The 21,267-nt window shown below is 46.8% G+C and overlaps 2 protein-coding genes across 2 annotated transcripts; both read left to right on the forward strand.

Moving 5' to 3' along the window:
• The first annotated feature begins 444 nt into the window (after nucleotides 1-444).
• Nucleotides 445-5,270, forward strand: LOC119159585 (putative serine carboxypeptidase CPVL). Its single transcript, XM_037412387.2, has 4 exons — nucleotides 445-732; nucleotides 1,910-2,129; nucleotides 3,393-3,723; nucleotides 4,400-5,270. The coding sequence occupies exons 1-4, from the start codon at nucleotides 638-640 to the stop codon at nucleotides 5,191-5,193; spliced, it is 1,440 nt and encodes a 479-aa protein (XP_037268284.2). The 5' UTR covers nucleotides 445-637; the 3' UTR covers nucleotides 5,194-5,270.
• Nucleotides 5,271-8,677: 3,407 nt separating this feature from the next.
• On the forward strand, nucleotides 8,678-20,635 carry LOC119159586 (putative serine carboxypeptidase CPVL). The gene is made up of 4 exons (XM_037412388.2): nucleotides 8,678-8,959; nucleotides 10,030-10,246; nucleotides 12,872-13,202; nucleotides 19,756-20,635. The coding sequence occupies exons 1-4, from the start codon at nucleotides 8,874-8,876 to the stop codon at nucleotides 20,553-20,555; spliced, it is 1,434 nt and encodes a 477-aa protein (XP_037268285.2). The 5' UTR covers nucleotides 8,678-8,873; the 3' UTR covers nucleotides 20,556-20,635.
• Nucleotides 20,636-21,267: the final 632 nt, after the last annotated feature.

A 21,267-nucleotide genomic window follows, 5' to 3' on the forward strand; every position in this document is an offset into this window, starting at 1 on the left:
CCCCTCCTACTGCCCCTTCTGTGGATCCAAACCAACGGTGTACCACTCCACATGGGAATGCTCTGCCTCACAGGGCGTTCCTCCCATTCCCAATCCCACCCCTTTCTCTTGAGAGTCTGCACTGCTCAGCTTGCGCCGGCAGGAACAGCAGCAGCTGGTCCAGCGGGCTCGCAGGGTCGCGCAAGGCAATGGAGCCCTGGACTGAGGGCCCCACCCAAAGAAGGCTCAGTGTGCATTTGTTATTAATAATTGTTTATTCTCTCTCTCTCTCTCTCTTCAGCCGCCACCTTTACCTATATACTTATACCTCTCACAAGTCAGCGACTCAGCGATAACTTGCGGGCTAGACTCGACCGCGCCGTTAAAAGAGAGTGTTGTTTCTCGAGCGTCTGCAGCTCTTATCTGTTAAGAAGATAACGAAAACAACGAGAACCACAGCAGCGCAGCTTAGTTAGGCATCAAATGCATGCGTGGTTCGAGTACGACTTGTGCCACACACGTAGCGCTCGGTTTCGCGGCAAAACGGATCTACGGAAGATAAGGAACGTCTTCGACTGCAGCCGACGTCGAATTTAGGAAGATAAGAAGGAGGCTGGATTGTGCGGCGCTCCTTTTACGGTGTTTACAGCACGCGAAAATGAAGCTTGCCTTGCTGGCGCTGTGCACGCTGTGCACGCTGTGCAACGGCGCTAATGGCTGGTTCGGAGCCTCCATGCGAAGCCTCTACAACGGGTGCGTGCCAGACTGCAATTTACTTTTTTTATTTTCTAAAGCGACAACCTTTAAATGGCCACTAAAGGCCAGTGTTAAGCTAAGTAGTAGGAACTAGTTGGGCTTGGTTATGCAATAGCAAAGTGTGGTGCCTTGCCTTCAGGAGGTGCGTTACCGAATGCATAACAGTAAACGATGCGCCGTCTCAAAGTTCTCGCATCACTTCGTGATAGCGTGAGTGCAACACCTCAACAATATCTACAATATGTTTTTATTAAGTAAATCATTTTATTAATGATAATAGCTACTGGTGCTCTACTTGCCAAAATAAGGATCGAATTATGAAACGCGCCGTAGTTGAGGACATCAGATGATGTTCTTTAACGTGCAAATCTAAACCACGCGGGTCTACTTCGCATTTCACCCCTAGCAGCACCGCACCTTATGTGCAATGTTTTTTTTGTTCGTTTTTATTATTCAGCGATCAAGGATTTAAATAGTGAACGTGTTAGTCCTTCTGAAAGAGACATTGCAAAGTCTTTCCTCGCATTAATAAATTATTAGTTGCCAACACCAGAACAAGCACCGATTGCCACCACAAGGCGCTTGGTAAGCGGAAAAACACGCAATAACAAAAAAGAAAGCGAGAAAACGGGTGGCGACGCCATTTTGAAGTTCTCGGACCAAACGCTGATACGTCATAGATTTACGACGGCGTCTACTAAGGCGTACGAAGTTCTTAATGGGCAAATATGAAGTACGTTGTCCCCTAAGGGGACCAGTGACTTAGCGAGATATTTTGCTCAACCAAAGTCGACGATATACAAGAGGGGGGCGGCGGAGGAATCTGAAATTTTTGGAGCACCATGCGGATATTTCGCGCACGAAATTTAAAATTTAAGCTTCTTAAACCTGTGGTGGTGAAACTGGACCGTAGAGTTTTCTGAGTGTAGTTTAACACTATACATATATTCATTGTTTCACTTTCGTGTCCCTTTCAGCAAGTTTCGGAATGATAATTTGCCACGCTTGCGCGCCAGTGCAAGCACGTACGAGACTGTACGAGCTCGTTCAGGTGAGTTAAATGGTTTTACCAAACGGAAGAACCAAGCCACAGCCATCTTATGACTAACAAGAGAGTTCCATGAGGCTGTTTCAAACGTAATGTCACCGACTATTTCTTTGCACACAACCACAGGCCGGACAGCGTCCGCAGAGCGGCTCCGCAGCTGGACGACGACGTAGGCGAACCCCTCTTCCTGACTCCGCTCATCGAGGCGGGCCTGCTGAGTGAGGCGCGATACCTCAGCCGCGTCGGTTCACTCGGAGACGTGCACTACTTTCCAAGTCACTCAGGATTCCTTACGGCCAACAAGACATACAACAGTAACCTGTTCTTTTGGTTCTTCCCGGCCGAGGTGTGTATACGCTGCTGAAATTAAGACCTATTTCATGTTTGTAAACAGGGGTAGGCACCGTGGACATACTGAGGCGCTTGTAGCGAAGTCGCGGAGCGCAAGCCCAGCTCAAGTAAAAGTTCCCCATCGCCCCTTATGATCGTGTGACAACTGTGAGAGGCTACCCGACGCGCAGTGCTCGCCGTTAGTTTCACAGCTTCTGTGTCAGTTCTCACGCGGTCATACGTGGCAGTGTTGAGCTTTGGGCTGCGCCTAGCGTATACGCTCCACGACGTCGCTACAAGCGCACCTGATACTTTACAAAAATGAAACGGGAAGGAACAGGAAGGATATGCAAGGCAGGGATGTTAAACAGTCTAGAACGACCGGTATGCTACCCTATACTGGGGAGAGGGATGGGGGAGTTTGAAAGATGGAAGCATAGAACGGGTCTATACCATATGTCTATATAAGTGCGCGTAGGGTCATAACATAGCGAGGACCAAGTTTCACCGCAGCACTCCACCCTCACAACCAGGTGGTCGAGTCCAAAAGAAAACAAGCTCCACTATAGGTGCAAGAATGAAAAGGAACCTCTTGTTCCGCATAGTAGAATTATGAAAATGAAGCGATGACATGCATCTTGACACAGGCTGAGGCATCCATTAATCCCCGACTTTTCATAGGCAAATGCGGCAAGCAAACGGTTATTTGAACGAAACATCTGGGCTCCTCGGCCGCTATTGTCGTCAAAAACATGCGTGGGCCTATAGCCCTTTAAATTAAACAGTGACGAGGGTTCTTAATAATTCTTGGGTTAGTAGGTTCATGCTTATTGGCGTAAAAAAAGGGATTCACACAGATAGGTCGCATAAAATAGCCTCAAGCTCTTCCCATCAAGATCAGCTACGGGCTTTCCAGAGGGTCTACGATGGCGCCATATGTGACGGTATACCGACGGGTGTAAACGCGCCCAGTGTCAGTCTGGGAAAACCGCCAATTAGGACTCTCAAGTTTTGTCAATGAATGAATCAACCAAAGAAGGAACAAGACAAAACACAGAGGACACCACCCTTCTCTGTTTTGTCTTATTACTTCCTTGATGGTACGCGTCTTCTTTGTATTTAAGTGACAAGTCTGACTAAGTAACCGTACGGGGGAGGATAGACGCCCCCTCCCACTTAGATGATTAGAGAAAGCGACCACCCCCGTGCCACACATGCGCATGTCTCTGCCTGCTTGTCAACTCGTTGTCCATTCGCTGCCGGCTTATTCCGCTTCCAGGAGTACCCAGAAAAGGCCCCCGTGGTTCTATGGCTTCAAGGCGGACCGGGTGCTTCCTCACTGTTTGGACTGTTCGTGGAGCATGGGCCGTATCTGGTGGCTAAGGGTGGCGTACCAGAGTTTCGCAACACCACGTGGGCTAAACGTTACTCCATGCTGTACATCGACAACCCGGTCGGGGCCGGCTTCAGCTTCACCCAGGACGACAACGGTTACGCTCGCAATGAGGACGACGTCGGCCGGGACCTGCACGAGGCCCTGCAGCAGTTCTTCACGCTCTTCGACGAGTACGCAACTAATGACTTCTACGCAACAGGAGAATCGTACGCAGGTGGGTTCACCTTGCAACTCTTGTGTAGATTTTTTGGACAACATAATTTATTAGATTTTATCTTTACGCACTGATATTACCGTATAATTGTTATGCGGCATTTCGCATAAGAGTCAATCTAACTTTTTTAAAATTCTAGTCTAGTAAATAAGTAAACAAAAAGAATTGAGTTACATTAGATTTTGACCGACTTGAGTTATTCAATGGAAACCTAAACTTAATTAGGAGGTTGCCTTTGTGCATCTCTTCCCTCAAAAAACTGCCACCGTGCCCTAAGAATAGAACTCACATCCTCAGTGTTGCTCGCGCAACCCTTAATCAGCTAAGCTACGGCGGCGGGTTGACGTAAAATATGGAGACGATAGTCGTAACTTAGGCAATCACATGACACGTGCAGCATATACAATCTTCTGTCTTTCAAGTGGTTCAAATGAGGGTGATATCGGTGCTTGTGACATGTTTATTTCCTCTCCGTGAACCTTTCTTGCACGTTCTCAGATATGCTTCGTCATCAACACATATAGACGAAACTTACCGCAAACAGCGCTGTCCTCTGCGTGATTTCTTACCTATAAATGCATGTGTGAGTTTACGAGCGACTGAATGCGCATCATCTAAGAAATGAGGTTTCGCAAATTTCGCTCCAGTTGCGGATACGTTTGTCTTCTGGTTACAGGTAAATACGTGCCGGCCATCGCGCACGCCATCGACACAGCCGTGGCACCCAGGGTCAAGATCAACTTGCGTGGTGTTGCCATAGGAGCCGGAATGGTCGATCCGGAGACCATGCTCGATTTCTCCGGCTTGCTCTACCAGGTCGGCCTCGCAGACCGACGACAAGCCGACTACATTCGCGCCGAGACTATCCAAATCACCAACTACATCAAGCAGGGACGCTACCTGGACGCGCTTTTTATCTTCGACAAGTTAATAACCATCGACACTCTCTACCAGCCATCGTACTTCAAGAACATAACCGGTTCAGACTCGAACTATAACTTCCTGTTGTCCAAGAATCCCGAGTTCTTCACCTCTTACCAAGCATTCGTGGACTCGCCGGAAATTCGCAAGGTCATTCACGTGGGGAACCTGACCTTCAACAACGGAGAAGCCACCGAGAAGCATCTTCGGGAGGACATCATGCAGTCCGTCAAGCCGTGGCTCGCCTCGCTCATGGACAAGCAGTACAAGGTGCTCATATACAACGGCCAGCTGGACATCATCTCGTACCCACAGATGGACAACTTCGTCAGCAGCATTCCGTGGTCGGGCAAGGAAGCTTTCGATAAGGCGGAACGTAAGATTTGGAGGAGACCAGACGAAAACGGTGTCGCAGGTTACGTTCACAAAGTAGCAAACTTCACGCAGGTTCTTGTTAGGAACGCCGGTCACATCTTGCCCTACGACCAGCCTGAGGTTGCGCTCGACCTCATCACACGATTTATCGATGATAAGCCATTCGAAGTGTGAGATATACGTAGCATGAAGAATAGGAGGAACGGCATATTTATTTGGTTATGTGGTAAATAAATAAAGTGGAAAGTGAATTGGGTAAGTGAGCTAAATATAACGTCAGTAGCGATGCTCAATGAAGTCGAAAACTCGTTTTCAGTAGGTCTGCTCAATTTGCATGAAAGCTCACTGATGTGAATGTATTTATATACATTCAATTCTTCCGCATATCGCGAGTCCAAATGAGCACTCGCCACCTAGCTGCTGCACCTGAAAACACCGCTAACATGCAGGGTCAACCTTGAAGGGAGATATGTTATGACGTTGCGCTTAATAAGCTGCCGCATAGTTCCTTTTTTTTTTCACAATGCCACACGCGCGAGCCCTAAAAAGAAGACAGCGATATCTAAAGACCATTGCAGCGAGCCTCAGTGCGTGTCATTGCGCTGGAAAGGTGGCCACGTGTCGTTTTATCACTTCCTGAAGGATGCAGACAACGCGCGAGGGAGAACAATGCCAATCCGATATTTATGCATTGCAAAAGAAGGTGAAGGACACCACGGCTGTTTGTTTTAATCGATTCACTCGCGTTGACTTAACTCTCCTTGGTGAATACACAATTATATATCGTGTGTGAAGTTTTATCAATATTTGGGACCTTTTTTAAGGAGAGGAAGATTTCCTCCTTTTTGGGCTGTTGCACGAAAATACAAAAGCCGACGTCACAGCCTCAGTGCATTTTTTGGTGGTTCACGCGTACTAACAGCCCAGAGAGGACTGATTTATTGATTGATATGTGGGGTTTAACCTCCCAAAACCACCATATGATTATGAAAGACGCCGTAGTGGAGGGCTACGGAAATTTAGACCACCTGGGGTTCTTTAACGTGCACCGAAATCTGAGCACACGGGCCTACAACAGTTCCGCCTCCATCGGAAGCCCAGAGAGGACTAGGCCGGGCCCAGGGAGCCTTCAGAGAAAATGTCTATAGGCGCGAAGTACAGTTTCGTGTATATAATCAAGCACTTTAGGAAATTTGTTGCGTTACGTGTGTATTTTTCTCATATGCTTGTTTTATGCGTATGTCCTAGTGCTACCCCTACTCAAAAAAGAAAAAAAAAGCTGCTATAACCTTTCCGGCCAAACAACGTTTATTTCGCTAGTGTATACGCACGCACATAAATACGCGTGCGAAACTCGCGTATATATGCGTAGCGTGCGTGTATATATGTTCGCGCGTATATAATATAAAGTCCGTGCATTCGTAGCGTGCGTAGTGTGCGTGCATATATCTGCTTTGAATGTCAACTACTGCCAACACTGACACGCGAGTGTTCGGAAGCACACGACCTTATGCATTGGAAAAGTAATAACATAGATCGGCGAACGAAAACAAATGATCACTCACCTTACAATCGAAACCACGATTTGCCTTATCCCAAGATGCACTGGCCCAGGCATATAGCTACGCTCTGTAATCAAGTCAACGGCGTGAGTACTCAGGTTTTGACGCGACAACGAAACTCAATGGCAGAGATGCAGTCAGCAGCACGAGTCGCAGCGTAGTCACCTCGAAAGCTGTTACGACCTTTCATTTAGCAGTACAGCAACGCAGCGCTAAAGTGGTAGCACCTTTCCGAGAGGCCGGCTACACATGAGCAGTTGCCTTCTTCAAGCTCGGGCTCGCTAAACAGGTTCCTCAAATTGAACAAAATCTGATACGGTTCACCGGAGAGGTTCAATGTCTGCGAGCACTGCGCAACTATTTCCACTGTTTCGCCGGTGAAATCCTTAATGCCCATGATTTTGAATAGGTCCGCAGCCAGGAGCCTTCAACGAAGCGACGCCATCCAACACCAGAATCTAGAAACTTGCGCACAGCCCCAAGCTAAAGTGCCACGTTGACCCTGTTAAGCGTGACCATCTTAGTTTTTTTTCAATCAGTGTTGCCAGCACATAGAGTGTTTCCTGGAGTGGCGAATAGTCATTTTAGCAGCGGTCGGAGCTACATTGAAGTCAAGTACACTTTAATTGAAGGTAAAAATGAAATGTAGTGGGATGGAATGGATGGATGGGCGTGATTGATTAGTTGATTGATTGATTGATGTATTGATTTATAAATGCACGGAACTTGAATGGACGGACGGACGGACGGACGGACGGACGGATGGATGGATGGATGGATGGATGGATGGATGGATGGATGGATGGATGGATGGACGGACGGATGGATGGATGGATGGATGGATGGATGGATGGATGGATGGATGGATGGATGGATGGATGGATGGATGGATGGATGGATGGATGGATGGACGGACGGACGGATGGATATAGGCGACCGCTGATTACAAAATATCGTGTGTCGTTAACAACGCACACGAATACATAAACATCAACTCAACATCTGCTTGCAAACTATATTCAGTCTCACCATCCTCACGCAGTACTTTTGAACGCTTAGACAAAGAAGGAAGGTGACTGAGGTGATTGCACATGTCTTCGTGCGTTAAACTGACTTAAGCAAAAGTAATAATCAACTTAGAGTGCGAAATTATTTGACTCTTTCATACTTGAGCCGTCATGATTTCACGCTTTCTTCGAAGAACAGTATGTTCATGGGCATCTAATGGCGCCGAGCAACAACTCCTAAACACTAGGTATGAAGAAACATTGAAAAAATTATTAAAACGGTTAGAAAATTGTGCATATGCTCCAGAGATGGCCAAATTACTCCTAAAGAGTAGTTCAGCTACCTTTTCAGCTACTCTTCAAGATTTTTCAGTGTGGTGAAGCAACTATAAATGTAATGAAGTTAGTTCGAAATTAGTTACACAAAAGTTAATTAGATCATCCGCAACTCATGCAACACTTCACTCACAGCACATATACACTAGGATCCTTGTTGACCTTTTCACATTTGAGAGTTGATTTGAGGGGAGGGGGGAGGTTAACGTCCTAAAATTACCATATGATTATGAGAGACCTCGTACCTGGTGAAGGGCTTCGGAAAATTCGACCACCTGGGGCTCTTTAACAGAGGGCCAACACTCATATTAACTTGGCTTACTTGATACTGGCTACCTTCTTGGTGAATTTGTAAGCCATAAGGGAAGCAGACAGGCTATATTTTAGTAACAGGTAATTGAGAAAAGCAATGAGTAATTTGCTTGAAATTACTCGCTTCAAGAAATTCATTACATCACTAAATTACCAGCCCACAAAGCTAATTTATTACAACACTCGTTCAAGCAAAAATGAAACCTATCACTGTAATTTTATTACGTACTGCCAAGTCTCTTTAGAAGAGATCCGTAACGCCCCCTCAAACATCGATCTTCAAACGCCACTTGCCGCACCCCCCCCCCCCCCACCAATACCTTTCACGTGCCAATCACTCACCGATAAGTTGCGACGGAGGCTCGACCACACCGTTAAAAAGATAGTATTGTTTCTCATCTACAGCTCTTATCAGTTAAAATGATAGCGAAACAGGGAGAGCCGCCACAGCAAAGCTTACTGAATTCGTAGCTCACGTGTATACGACTTGTCTTTTGCGATCAGCGCTTCGTTTCTCCACAAAACTGAGATCTGAGGAAGGTAAGGAACGTCTTGGATCGCCATCGACGTCGCACTGCGCAAGATAGGAGGCTGGATTGAACGGCGCTTGTTATTCCGGTGATTAGGGCACGCGAAAATGAAGTTTGCCTTGTTGGCGCTGTGCACGCTCTGCAACGGCGCTCAGGCTTGGTTCGGTGCCTCCATGCGAAGGCTCTACAACGGGTGAGTACGAGATCGCAAGTGCATTTTGAATGTGAGGGGCCAGGGTTGTCGTATATATACTGTCGTCACCTGGCGTAACGCAGGCAAGACGACGCATAGCATAGCCATCTGTAGCATAATGAGTAGGCGCTTGGGACAAGGACAATCCTTCTCAACGACACCTTTCACAATTTTCACACTGGTGGTGACAAACCGCGCGAAGCGCTGGTAATTTTATGTTCGTGAGCATTCAAACTAGCTCAGCGCTTCACTCGTAGCTCAAGGGGTGCTGGCAATCACGTGGCACTGTTTTCATACACGGCGATTTTCATATCACAAGACTCTGTATTATGGGACGTTCTCATGAAAGGCGATGACCTTTGATATTAAAAAAGAAAACAGAGAACAGGCCAACGCGGTCAGTGTTATTACTGTATAGTTGTGCACGTTGAACGTCCCTGCCCGCTCCCAAGCCTTTGTTTGTCTTCATCTAAAAAAAAACTTTGATAATAATTGTTGGGTGTTAACGTCCCATATACCCACCATATGATTATGACAGACGCCGTATAGTGGAGGTATCCGGAAAATCGACCACCTGGGGTTCCTTAACGTGCCCCTATATCTAAGCACACGGGCCTTTAGCATTTTCGCCTCCATTGAAAATACCGCGACCAGTGGGTCAGGAGCCGAGTGCCTTAGCCACTAGACCACCGTGGCGGGCTTCTTAAGAAAAGATCAGGGTTCCGTGGCACTCGGGAAAAACCGTCGGGGTTCGCTAAGGCCAAAAAAATTTGAGAAGCCTTGCCTCTATAGCAGAAGAAAAAAAAACCGTGAACGTCTCATTACTCTTTGAAGACATGTGTAAATAGCGCGAAGAAACCCCGATAGACACGCAGAACACGCTCACACGAACCGCCATGTCTGCGTGTTCTATGCGTCTATCGTATTTTTTTCGTGCAGTTTAAACATGTCTTCAAAATCAATCACCAAACAAGCCCAGCAATATGCATTCCTTGTTTTATCTGACAAACAACAACATTCAACAGGCAGCTTCGAACGCAATGTCACCCACTAATTCTTTGCACGTGCAGGCCGGACAGCATCTCCAGATCAACTCCACAGCTGGACGACGTAGGCGAACCACTCTTCCTGACTCCGCTCATCGAGGCGGGCCTGCTGAGTGAGGCGCGATACCTCAGTCGTGTCGGTTCGCTCGGGGACGTGCACTACTTCCCAAGTCATTCAGGATTCCTCACAGTCAACAAGACATACAACAGTAACCTGTTCTTTTGGTTCTTCCCAGCCGAGGTATGTATATATACGCCGCTGAAAGTTGTGCTGTGTGTCTGTATGCACGTAAACGTTTATCCTTGAACGAGGAGGACCAAGTTTCGCCATAGCAACCATCCCACCCACTTGGTTGAGTCTGAAGAAGAAAAATATCACAGCATACACACGGAGTGAATGACGAGGAGTGGGACGAAGCGTCCGCGCGTCCATCTGTCCATGCGTGTATCCGTCCGTGTATCTGTCACCGCGTCCATCCGTCTACGCGTCTATCTTACCGTGCATCCGTCCGTGTTCGTCCTCCCGCCCGTCAGGATCTTTCCGACGAGCACGAGCCGCAGCGGCCTTCCGCACCCGGCGCTTCTCGTCGTCCATGGTTCGCCAAGCAGCCCAACCCAGCAGGCGCACCCGTACGGCGACAATCCAGGAGAATGAGAGATAACGGGGGAGCCGGCGAACACCGCCAACGCCATCTAGCGTGCGTTCTTTCAGCCACCATATTGTACGCATGTCTATGGGACAGCACCCTTTCGGAAACGAGACGAGAAATGGAATGCGTACCGCCCTATCTAGTATATCGTCATCCGTCTGCAGCTTGCATGCTGGATGGATGGATGGATGGATGGATGGATGGATGGATGGATGGATGGATGGATGGATGGATGGATGGATGGATGGATGGATGGATGGATGGATGGATGGATGTATCCGGCTGTGCCCTTTAGATCGGGCGTAGGCTCACGCCACCTAGCCATTAAGTCAGGCACTATCACTGTGTGTTTAAGGATTGGATTTCACTCGCGCCTCGATTATAGCCACCAATCAGTTAGCCTCCTCCTAGATAATTCTACCCGTTTAAAGTCTATTTTGCCTTCACTGTCCCTAAACCCCAATGCTTTGAAAAATTCGGCGCCATTATCTCCGACTATAGGGCGGAGCCCTATACAGAACATTTTCAAATGTCCAGCCGTTTCCTCCTCCTCTCCACACGCACTATATACCGTGTCTGTGCCTTGGTATTTTGCTTGGTACGTCTTGGTCCACAATACTCCCGTTCTAGCCTCGAAGAGCAGAGAAATACCCCGAGAATTATCGTAGATATTTTCCCTTGCAATTTCCTGCTTAAAAGTTAGGTAGGTCTCCAGTGATAATTTCGTAAGCATTCTCATCTTCCACATGTCCCTCTCTGTTTCCTTCACCTTCTTCTTAACCGATGTTTACTTTTGGCTTGGTATTCTGCTGTTGTCTAAATACTCCCTTGACAGTTTTCGAGTTCGCTTCCTCCATTTAGTATCAACATTCTTGATGTAAAAGTAGTCGAAAACTTTCCTAGCCCGACGCTCCTCTCCAATTTTTCTCAATCACTCCTGAAATTCTACCTTGCTGCTAGCTTCCCTCCACTCAAACGATGTCTATCCCATGTCTCAATGTACCCCCTGATTTGGGGTATTCCCGTGTGATCCCAAAGCAAGTCTACCTATGCCACGTTGTTTAATTTCCAATTTTGCTTGATCCTCTGATTTCATGCACATGACCGCATTGCCGAACGTGCAACCCTACCATGACACCTTTCCAAATCCCTCTCACAACGTCATACCTATTATAGTTCCACAGTGCCCTATTTTTCATTACAGCTGCATTCCTGGTGCCCTTATTCATTACGTATTTTTCGTGCTCCCTCAGATACTCAACCCCATTATTTATTCATACACCCAAATATTTGTATTTATCCACTATTTCTAGCGTGACTTTCTGTATTTTATGCTCACTGCCTTTGTTATCATTAATAATAATGGTTGCGGATTTTTCCCTGCTGAACTTAAAATATAACCTATCTCCCTCACTACCACAGATGTCTACCAATCCATGCAGATCTTCTTCGTTGTTGGCTATTATTACTATATCATCCGCATACATCAATGCTGGTAATGACTGTTCAATGTGCTTTTCTTGCTTGGCAAAAAAGAGGCTGAAGCCGAGTCGACTCCCCTTTAATTTGGCTTCGAGTCCCTGGAGATACAGCATAAATAACAAAGGTGACAAGGGACATCCCTGTCGAAGCCCGCGTTGTATCTCTATAGATTCAGATACCTGTTCTTCCAATTTGATAACTACCTTGTTACTTTTATAGATATCCCTTAGAAGATTAGTTATTCCATCTTCCACATATAGTGTGTCCAGTATTCCCCCCAAGTCTTCTTGAACCACACTATCGTAAGCTCCCTTGATATCTAGAAATGCCAGCCACAAGGACATGTATTTTTTTCCCTCTATTTCAATATACTGCATCAACTGACATTAGACGCTTACTATTCTAATGTCGGCAAGCGTCTAATGTCGCTTGCCGACATTAGACGCTTACAAGTCGAACGCTCAGGTGTTTCGCTACTAAAATACGTGCAATATCAAGGAAGGAAGAAGACAAAAGAAAAACGGGCGCGCTTTTTCGTTATGTTTTATTTATTGTAATTCATTGACAAATATCCCGCGGACTAAAAGTATAGAAAGCAGAATAGACGGCTTCTTTACACGATTAGGGCAAGGAACACTCCTACCAAGCATCCCTCCACACCCCACGTCTTATCCGTTCGAACGCCTAAGTCTGGCCCTCTTAGTCCATCCGCTGCCGGCTTATTCGGCTTCCAGGAGAACCCAGGAAAGGCGCCAGTGGTCCTGTGGCTTCAAGGCGGACCGGGTGGTTCTTCACTGTTTGGCCTGTTTGTGGAGCACGGACCATACCTGGTGGCTAAGGGTGGCGTACCAGAGTTTCGCAACACCACGTGGGCTAAACGCTACTCCATGTTGTACATCGACAACCCTGTCGGAGCCGGCTTCAGCTTCACCCAGGACGACAACGGCTACGCTCGCAACGAGGACGACGTCGGCCGGGACCTGCACGAGGCCCTGCAGCAGTTCTTCACGCTCTTCGACGAGTACGCGGCTAATGACTTCTACGCAACAGGAGAATCATACGCAGGTGGGTTCACCTTATAATTTTGTAAACTTTTGGACAACATAACTTCTTGGGTTCTACGCACTAAAATCACGACATCATTGTGGATGACATCATCATAGTGCTTTTGTGAATTTTCGCAAGCTGTCATGCTGCCATAAGTCCCGCCAAGCTGTTTTTTGCTGCATTAACCATAGAAGTCAATGTAGTATTTTTTAAATTCTAGACTACTCAATGAAAACAATTGAGCTGGATTAAATTCTGCCCCACTGGAGTTCCTTAACGTGAACCTAAACCTAAGTTCAAGGATGCCGTTGCGCTTCTTTTCCCACAAAACGCTGCCACCATGACCTAGGAATCAGACTCACGTCCTCGGTGTTGCCTGCGCAACCCTTTACCTGTATCCACTGATACACTGTGCTGTGCTGTTTTTCGATTGCTTGGTGATGAAAAAGCCTTATTTCAGCTACTATGGGTTCATTAGGTCCATGGCGAATGTTTGACATAAGACATTGAAGAGATGCCTTCGAGTCCGAGAAGATAGACCAAATTTCCGAAGGTTCTTTCACTATAAACTCCAGAGCTGCACGTATGGCCGCAAGTTCTGCAGCTGTCGACGACGTCAGATGCAATGTTATGAATTTAATTGTGATGTGTCTCGCGGGAATAACCACCGTCCCTGCAGAGCTTACTGAAGACACCGAGCCATCCGTGTAAATGTGAAGACGTCCGTTGTGCTTCTCTTGCAGGAAAAGTAATGTGGCATGTTTCAGGGCTAGATGCGATGACTTTTTCTTATTTTGCGGTATATATGGCAATGACCGCGCAGATGAGGCCGCTAGATCTGCACACGATGGTACCCAATACACAGCCATCCCGTTCTCAAGAACCGACGCAGCTACAAGACTTCGTTCGCTTGCACGTGACCTCACACTGGTACAGTGGAACTCAACAGACTTCACAAACGCGCGCCTGCATAACTTGGATCCCGATCTGCAGCTTCGTCTTCCCCCAAGTATATCTCGAGCTGAGGAGACTCTTCTATGCCGCCTGTGGCTTGGAGTGACCTTCACGAACGCATACTCTTATCTCATTGGGATGGCCAGCTCTCCTACATGCACTTACTGCAGTTGCGAAGAAACTATAGCGCGCCTTCTGTGTGAGTGCACCCATTTCAACGCGCAAAGACAAGAACTCACTGCAGCTCTGGATAGACTAGACGATCGGTCTTTGTTGGAACAAAAGATTCTAAGTCATTGGCCGAGCCCATCCTCAGCCCAGAAGGCTTTGAAAGCTTTGCTGCTCTTTTTGTGGACAACTGGCCTCAGAGACAGACTTTCGTGTCTTATACTCTTTGATGTTGCCTTTCCTCTGTCACATTTTTTTGTATTTTCTCTCTCTCTCTTCGCAACATTTCTTTTTAACATCTTTCATTCCCCTCACCCCTTTTCCCAGCACAGGGTAGCCAGCCGGTATAAGAACTGGCTAACCTCCCTGTCTTTCCGCTTAAAACTTTCTTCCTCCTCCTTCCACCCTTTACCTGCTAAGCTACCTCGGCGGGCTGATGTAGAACATAGAGACGATAGTGGTAAATAGAGAAAGCACTTGACACGTGCAGCAAACACAGTCGTCTGCCGATCGTCTGGCCAGTTATTCGGAGTTCTCAGGTGGTCGAGGTGGCGAGAAGGGTAGATTTACCGGATAAGCTGGAAGTGCGACCTGTAGTAGTTGGTGGCTTGGCTGAATGGAGCGCCGTTTGAGCACGATGTCGAGTGACGGATTCTGCATAAGTCAGCGGTGCAGTAACTTGTATTCGAGGCGCGGACGAAGAGAGAGCCTCGGCAACTTGCGTCTGAATAGCACGGCGAAGTGAGTGGTCCAGTGAAGTGGGGGTCTCATTGATGGTGGCCACAAGAGAGAGAGCTGTCGAGCAACTTCCTCCCGGGTGCAATGCTGAATTTCAGGCATCAATGCAATGTAGTCGGGGCCACTGCTTCTGCACTCCAGAGTCGAAAGGTCCACTGTGTGCGTATCAGCGCGACGCGTAGAAATTTGCTGCGTGCGCCACTCATCAAAAATTTGGCAGAGCTGAATGATGGCCGTGACGGTCTTTGGGCCTTTAAGCACAAGCATATGAAAACGTCGTCGTCGATGCCTTTCATTATATGCTTTACCCTGTCAGTTTAGTCATACTCGCATCCACTCGCCTACAAAGGCCGATCACATCCTCAAGGTAGCTCATGAAGTCCTTGTCATTTTGCTGAAATCATCCCCAAAAGTCACGTTCAGCGCGAAGCTTGCGCCTAACTGGACAACTGTAAAACAACGTCACCGTCTCTTTGAAAACCGACCAGGTCGGGATGCCGGCGTGGCGGTTGGTAAAACAGTTTGGCCAAATCTGCGAGATAGAAGATGACGTGAGTCATCTTCGCAGAGTCATCCCACTTGTTAATCGAGCTGGCACGCTCATACTCTGCAGCCAGTCATCGACATTGTGATGTTCAGTGCTATTGTAGACTGGTAGGTCACGCTGACGAAGTGCACCAGGGCCGATGACGGACGCGGGCGTGGAGGAGGCTTGTGGGGGATCGATGCGCTTGGTCATTCAAGAATCAGATGGCAGCCTACGGCTTCGGAGCTCCAGGACGTGGCAGGGGATTACCCAGCCGCGCCGCCATTGCAAATACAACAAGCGAGTTCACCTGCGAACACTTGTTACTATTATTGACGAAGCGTTAGCAGCAACAAGCTGGTTTAGGCCGATACTTGTTTGTTTGTTTTTCATTAAAAACAATGCCACGTATTGGCCAAGAATGAATAGTTAAAAATTTGAAATGTACAAATACTGTTAGACGCCACGCCGGGGTGGTGCAACCGTTTAATGCGCCGAACAGCAGCGAGACAGTAGCCAGCAGTTTCAGCAGCTGCTGCAGCAGCACGAGCCTCTGCCACAACAAACGCCTTCTTCGTCGTCTCTAGCAAGCCCGTATTTTTGTCCCTACATTGACTACCCGGTGCAAAAGGAGCCATCCTGGCAACCTATATGCCACAGACACGACTGGTGGGTCGTAGTGAAGTTTTAGACGGTCGACGTGCACAGTTTCTCGCCCGCGGCACCGTTGATCTGAAGGTGGCTGAATAGGTTCAACCATGCAGTTGACTGGTGATGTCTGGCGCAAGATCCTGTACGGACCGTCATACTTGGGTGTGAAACTGTGAACGTTGACCATCTAAAACTTCACTACGACCCACCAGTCGTGTCTGTGCCATAGGTCGCCAGGATGGCTCCTTTTGCACCGGGGAGTCAATGTAGTGACAAAAATACGGGCTTGCTAGAGACGACGAAGAAGACGTTTGTTGGGGCAGAGGCTCATGCTGCTGCAGCAGCACTACAGAAAGGTTATTCCAAAAATACCTCACACACACACACACACACACACACACACACACACACACACACACACACACACACACACACACACACACACACACACACACACACACACACACACACACACACACACATATATATATATATATATATATATATATATATATATATATATTTATATATATTTATATATATTTATATATATATATATATATATATATATATATATATATATATATATATATATATATATATATATATATATATATATATATATATATATATATATATATATATATATATATGATTAAAAAAATAAATTCTCTGGGTCTGATGCAAATATAATTAGAAATAAAGGAGCACACCTACGAAAATTTGATAGTTGTTTACTCTACGTTTCGGCCGTGGCACGGCCTTCGTCAGGATTGACGAATCCTGACGAAGGCCGTGCCACTGCCGAAACGTAGAGGAAACAACTATGAAATTTTCGTAGGTGTGCTCGTTGATTCCTAATTATATATATATATATATATATATATATATATATATATATATATATATATATATATATATATATATATATATATATATATATATATATATATATATATATATATATATATATATATATATATATATATATATATATATATGTGTGTGTGTGTGACGCTATGATGAATGGGTGACGTGGCCTGGCTCATACCCCATGTTTATTCTCAAGCACTTCTTCCTCATCTACTTCTCCCAACCATTCCTGCCTTCTTACGTCACAGGATTCCCCCTCCCCCCGAAAGATGGCACCGGTTACAAACTACAACAAATTGAAGAAGAAAATAAACAAAACAATGGCCAAGTTCACAATTTCACATCCCGACGGAGTTTCACAATGTCACTGAATCTTCAAGGCTGAGGGAGCAGTCCGGTGATTTCTATGACGACTCTGGTGGACGAGCTTGACTGTTGCGTTCTGGATGGCATAACCACACCGTGGAAATCTGAACTGATGATGACATTGGTTGAGCTTTTGTGAAGAACGGACAAGGTTGGGAGTGCCTGTAGCATTTGAAGTTCGGATGTCGTCGGGGTTGTATTTTTCGTCGTGAATGGTGCCATCCCAGTGCTTCTTGCTTTCGTGCTTTTTGACAGACAGTGACGAAGTGCCTTAGTGCTTGCGGTGTGCAAGCAGTGCTTCCTTGTCTTTGTCGGCGTTTTCTGTGGTGGTGCAGTCGGTGTAATAGCTGAGGTAGGGAGTGTCTCTGGTGACTTTTCTTTGTGCGAAAGTGTCTGACGTCTTGAATTCGTCTTTGTTTTCGAGATCTTATTTTCCGATGTTCTTTTATTGGTGAGTGCGCTTCCGTTGAATTTTGCGCTCGTCGGTGCCCTCGTTGCAGTCTCTCTCGTTGTAGCATGAGTTTATGAACTTGGCTTTGCTTGCTTTCCTGAGGCTGCTCAAGAGATGGCTGTAGTGGCGCCCTTTCCGGAATGGGGCATTCATTTCCTTCGGTATTTGACGTGTCCTGTCGACAGCGGATGCTTGGTGAATCGGTTTCTTGCTTGTCGGGCATAGTCGGTAATGCGTCCTCATCGCTAGCAGGCTCTTCAGAGGCGTCGGTGACGTGGTTCATTACGCACACTTCTGAAAGACAACTCTGTACGAGGTTTGATGTATCATGTACGTCTGAATTTGTTCGATTCATGAATTGGTGAGCTCTGCATGTGGGCCCCATAGGTGACATGGCATTACTAGGTTTTAACTGCAGATTTTGGCAAGTCTGCGGTGCCGTAGAAATGGCAGGAAGCTCTTCAGGGACTTCCTTTTCGCTGTTTACTGCGAGTGGTTCTTGCGCCTGGTAGCGTGCGACGTTCGATGCGTCTGAGCCTTCTGTTTTGTTTGGACTCTCGAGAGTGTGTGCGCCGAACGGTAATGCATGAAACCGTACGGAAGAAGAGTGGCTTGGCAGGGTATTTTTCCGATGCGTCAACTCGTCTATCGCGAACATGGTGTCCTTATGAGGCAAACGGTGAGTGACAGGAACGTTTGAAGAGCCGCATGATGGAAAACCGGGTGGTGGACCACGTATTCGAGACGAAAACTTAAGTGCATGAGGTGGGTAAGCAACGTCTCGTGTCGTGTGCTGGAGCGACGACTTTGAAAATACCGGCTTTCGTGAAGGGAAACCTGGTGGAAAGTTACGTTCCTTGAGAAATAAGCGTGGACTGCGACGGTCGCGTGTAGTTTCATGCAGATGGCCGGTAATGAGGAAGTCCTTGTCGTAGTCGTTAAAACGGGCAATCATCGTTTCTCTGATCTTTTGCCATGATTCGTCGTTTTCGAATATGTGTATCAGGTAAAACTTAAATGCCTCACCGGAGATGTAGTCGGTAAAGTTGGTGATCATCTCCCGTTCCGACCATGATGCAGCGGCGGCATGGAGCTCGAACAGTTTGAACCAGTCCTGTACGGGTCCGTCGTCCGCTGATCCGGTGTACTTGGGGATGTCAAGGTCGTCTGATGGTGCTGTCATGATGCTTGGTGGTCTTGGTGGTCCGCGTTCTTCTGTGGTCCGTGTTCGGTCACTGCGTCTCGCTGAGGTCTTCGATGATGATGGCCGGGCGATGAAGTGGTTGCGAGGTCTTCATCCTGTCGACTCGTGTGACGCTTATGATGAATGGGTGACGTGGCCTGGCTCATACCCCATGTTTATTCTCAAGCACTTCTTCCTCATCTACTTCTCCCAACCATTCCTGCCTTCTTACGTCATATATATATATATATATATATATATATATATATATATATATATATATATATATATATATATATATATATATATATATATATATATATATATATATATATATATATATATCAGTGACGGAGCAGCAGATTGGATCGGGGAATAAACGATAAACGATCGGGGAATGGTCATTAAGGGTAACTAACTGGATTCTCAGAGAAAGCGAGCGGGCTAGGGGGAGACAGAAAGTTAGGTGGGCAGATGAGATTAAGAAGTATGCGGGTATAAAATGGTAGCAGCAAGGACAGGACCGAGTTGACTGGCGGAACACGGGAGAGGCCTTTTTCTTGCAGTGAACGTAGTCAGGCTGATGATGATTTATATGAATGCTAATCATCAAAGAAATGAAGTTTTACCAGTTACATGTGCGTTTGTTTTCTGGTTACAGGTAAATACGTGCCGGCCATCGCACACGCCATCGACACAGCCGTGGCACCCAGAGTCAAGATCAACTTGCGTGGCGTTGCCATAGGAGACGGAATGGTCGATCCGGAGACCATGCTCGATTTCGCCGACTTCCTCTACCAGGTCGGCCTCGCAGACCGACGACAAGCCGACTACATTCGCGCCGAGACTACCCAGGCCGCCAACTACATCAAGCAAGGACGTTACCTGGACGCGTTTTTCATCTTCGACAAGTTAATAAACATCGACGCTCTATATCAGCCATCGTACTTCAAGAACATAACAGGTTCAGACTCGCACTATAACTTCCTGTTGTCCAAGAATCCCGAGTTCTTCGACTATTACCAAGCATTCGTGGATTCCCCGGAAGTCCGCAAGGCCATTCACGTGGGGAACCTGACCTTCAACAACGGAGAAGCCACCGAGAAGCATCTTCGGGAGGACATCATGCAGTCCGTCAAGCCGTGGCTCGCCTCGCTCATGGACAAGCCGCAGTACAAGGTGCTCATATACAACGGCCAACTGGATGTCATAATCGCGTACCCCCTGACGGATAACTTCGTCAGCAGTATCCCGTGGTCGGGCAAGGAAGCTTTCGACAAGGCGGAACGTAAGATTTGGAAGAGGCCAGGCGGAAACGGTGTCGCGGGTTACGTTCGCAAAGTAGCAAACTTCACGCAGGTTCTTGTTAGGAACGCCGGTCACATTTTGCCCTACGACCAGCCTGAGGTTGCGCTCGACCTTATCACACGATTCATCGATGATAAACCCTTTGATGCTTGATATATCTCTCCGGGCTTCAAGAATGGGTGGAACAGAATATTTATTCGGTTATGTGGTAAATAAATAAAGTGGAACGTCAATGGACTAAGTGAGCTAAATATAGCGTGAATAGCGAGTCTCAATGATATCGAAAAGTCATTGTCAGTAAGTCTACAGGTAAGTAGGTTGGTGGACCGACGGACGGACGGACGGACGGACGGATGGATGGATGGATGGATGGATGGATGGATGGATGGATGGATGGATGGATGGATGGATGGACGAACGGACGAACAGACAAACGGACGAACTGTAATGATATGGGATGGGATGGGATGCCACTAAATGGTTTAATAGATGACTTGCTTTCGTTGTAAACGCGTTTACAGGAGGTGGGGTCGGGGGTGAAGGTACATCATATTTAGATAACTCTTGCATTTATTGACGAGCTTTATAATTACGCATATATACAAAGCGAGAAGTATACACTATAACCAAATAAAAAAACGAGAGGGAGAAACCAAGACAATTTTAACATGTAGTGTGTATATATAGCCACATATAGTAAGCAAACAGTAGTTCACAACAGATAGCTTCAACTTAGAACACAGTGTTAACAGATAAGTGCAGATTTCAGACAAACAAGCGTCTCTTAAGCAGGCGGCTTGTGGCAGCGTGCGACGTACTGAGATTGTATGTGAGCAACAAAAGTGATCTAGGGCAACAATTACGA

Source organism: Rhipicephalus microplus, chromosome 1 (assembly GCF_043290135.1).
Source record: "Rhipicephalus microplus isolate Deutch F79 chromosome 1, USDA_Rmic, whole genome shotgun sequence".
Classification (NCBI taxonomy): domain Eukaryota; kingdom Metazoa; phylum Arthropoda; class Arachnida; order Ixodida; family Ixodidae; genus Rhipicephalus; species Rhipicephalus microplus.

Coding starts and splice junctions, on each gene's coding strand:
- LOC119159585 (XM_037412387.2), top strand. CDS start 638: ATGAAGCTTGCCTTGCTGGCGCTGTGCACGCTGTGCACGCTGTGCAAC. Junction 2,130..3,392: donor TTTGGTTCTTCCCGGCCGAG/GTGTGTATACGC, acceptor TTCCGCTTCCAG/GAGTACCCAGAAAAGGCCCC. Junction 3,724..4,399: donor AACAGGAGAATCGTACGCAG/GTGGGTTCACCT, acceptor TTCTGGTTACAG/GTAAATACGTGCCGGCCATC.
- LOC119159586 (XM_037412388.2), top strand. CDS start 8,874: ATGAAGTTTGCCTTGTTGGCGCTGTGCACGCTCTGCAACGGCGCTCAG. Junction 8,960..10,029: donor ATGCGAAGGCTCTACAACGG/GTGAGTACGAGA, acceptor TTGCACGTGCAG/GCCGGACAGCATCTCCAGAT. Junction 13,203..19,755: donor AACAGGAGAATCATACGCAG/GTGGGTTCACCT, acceptor TTCTGGTTACAG/GTAAATACGTGCCGGCCATC.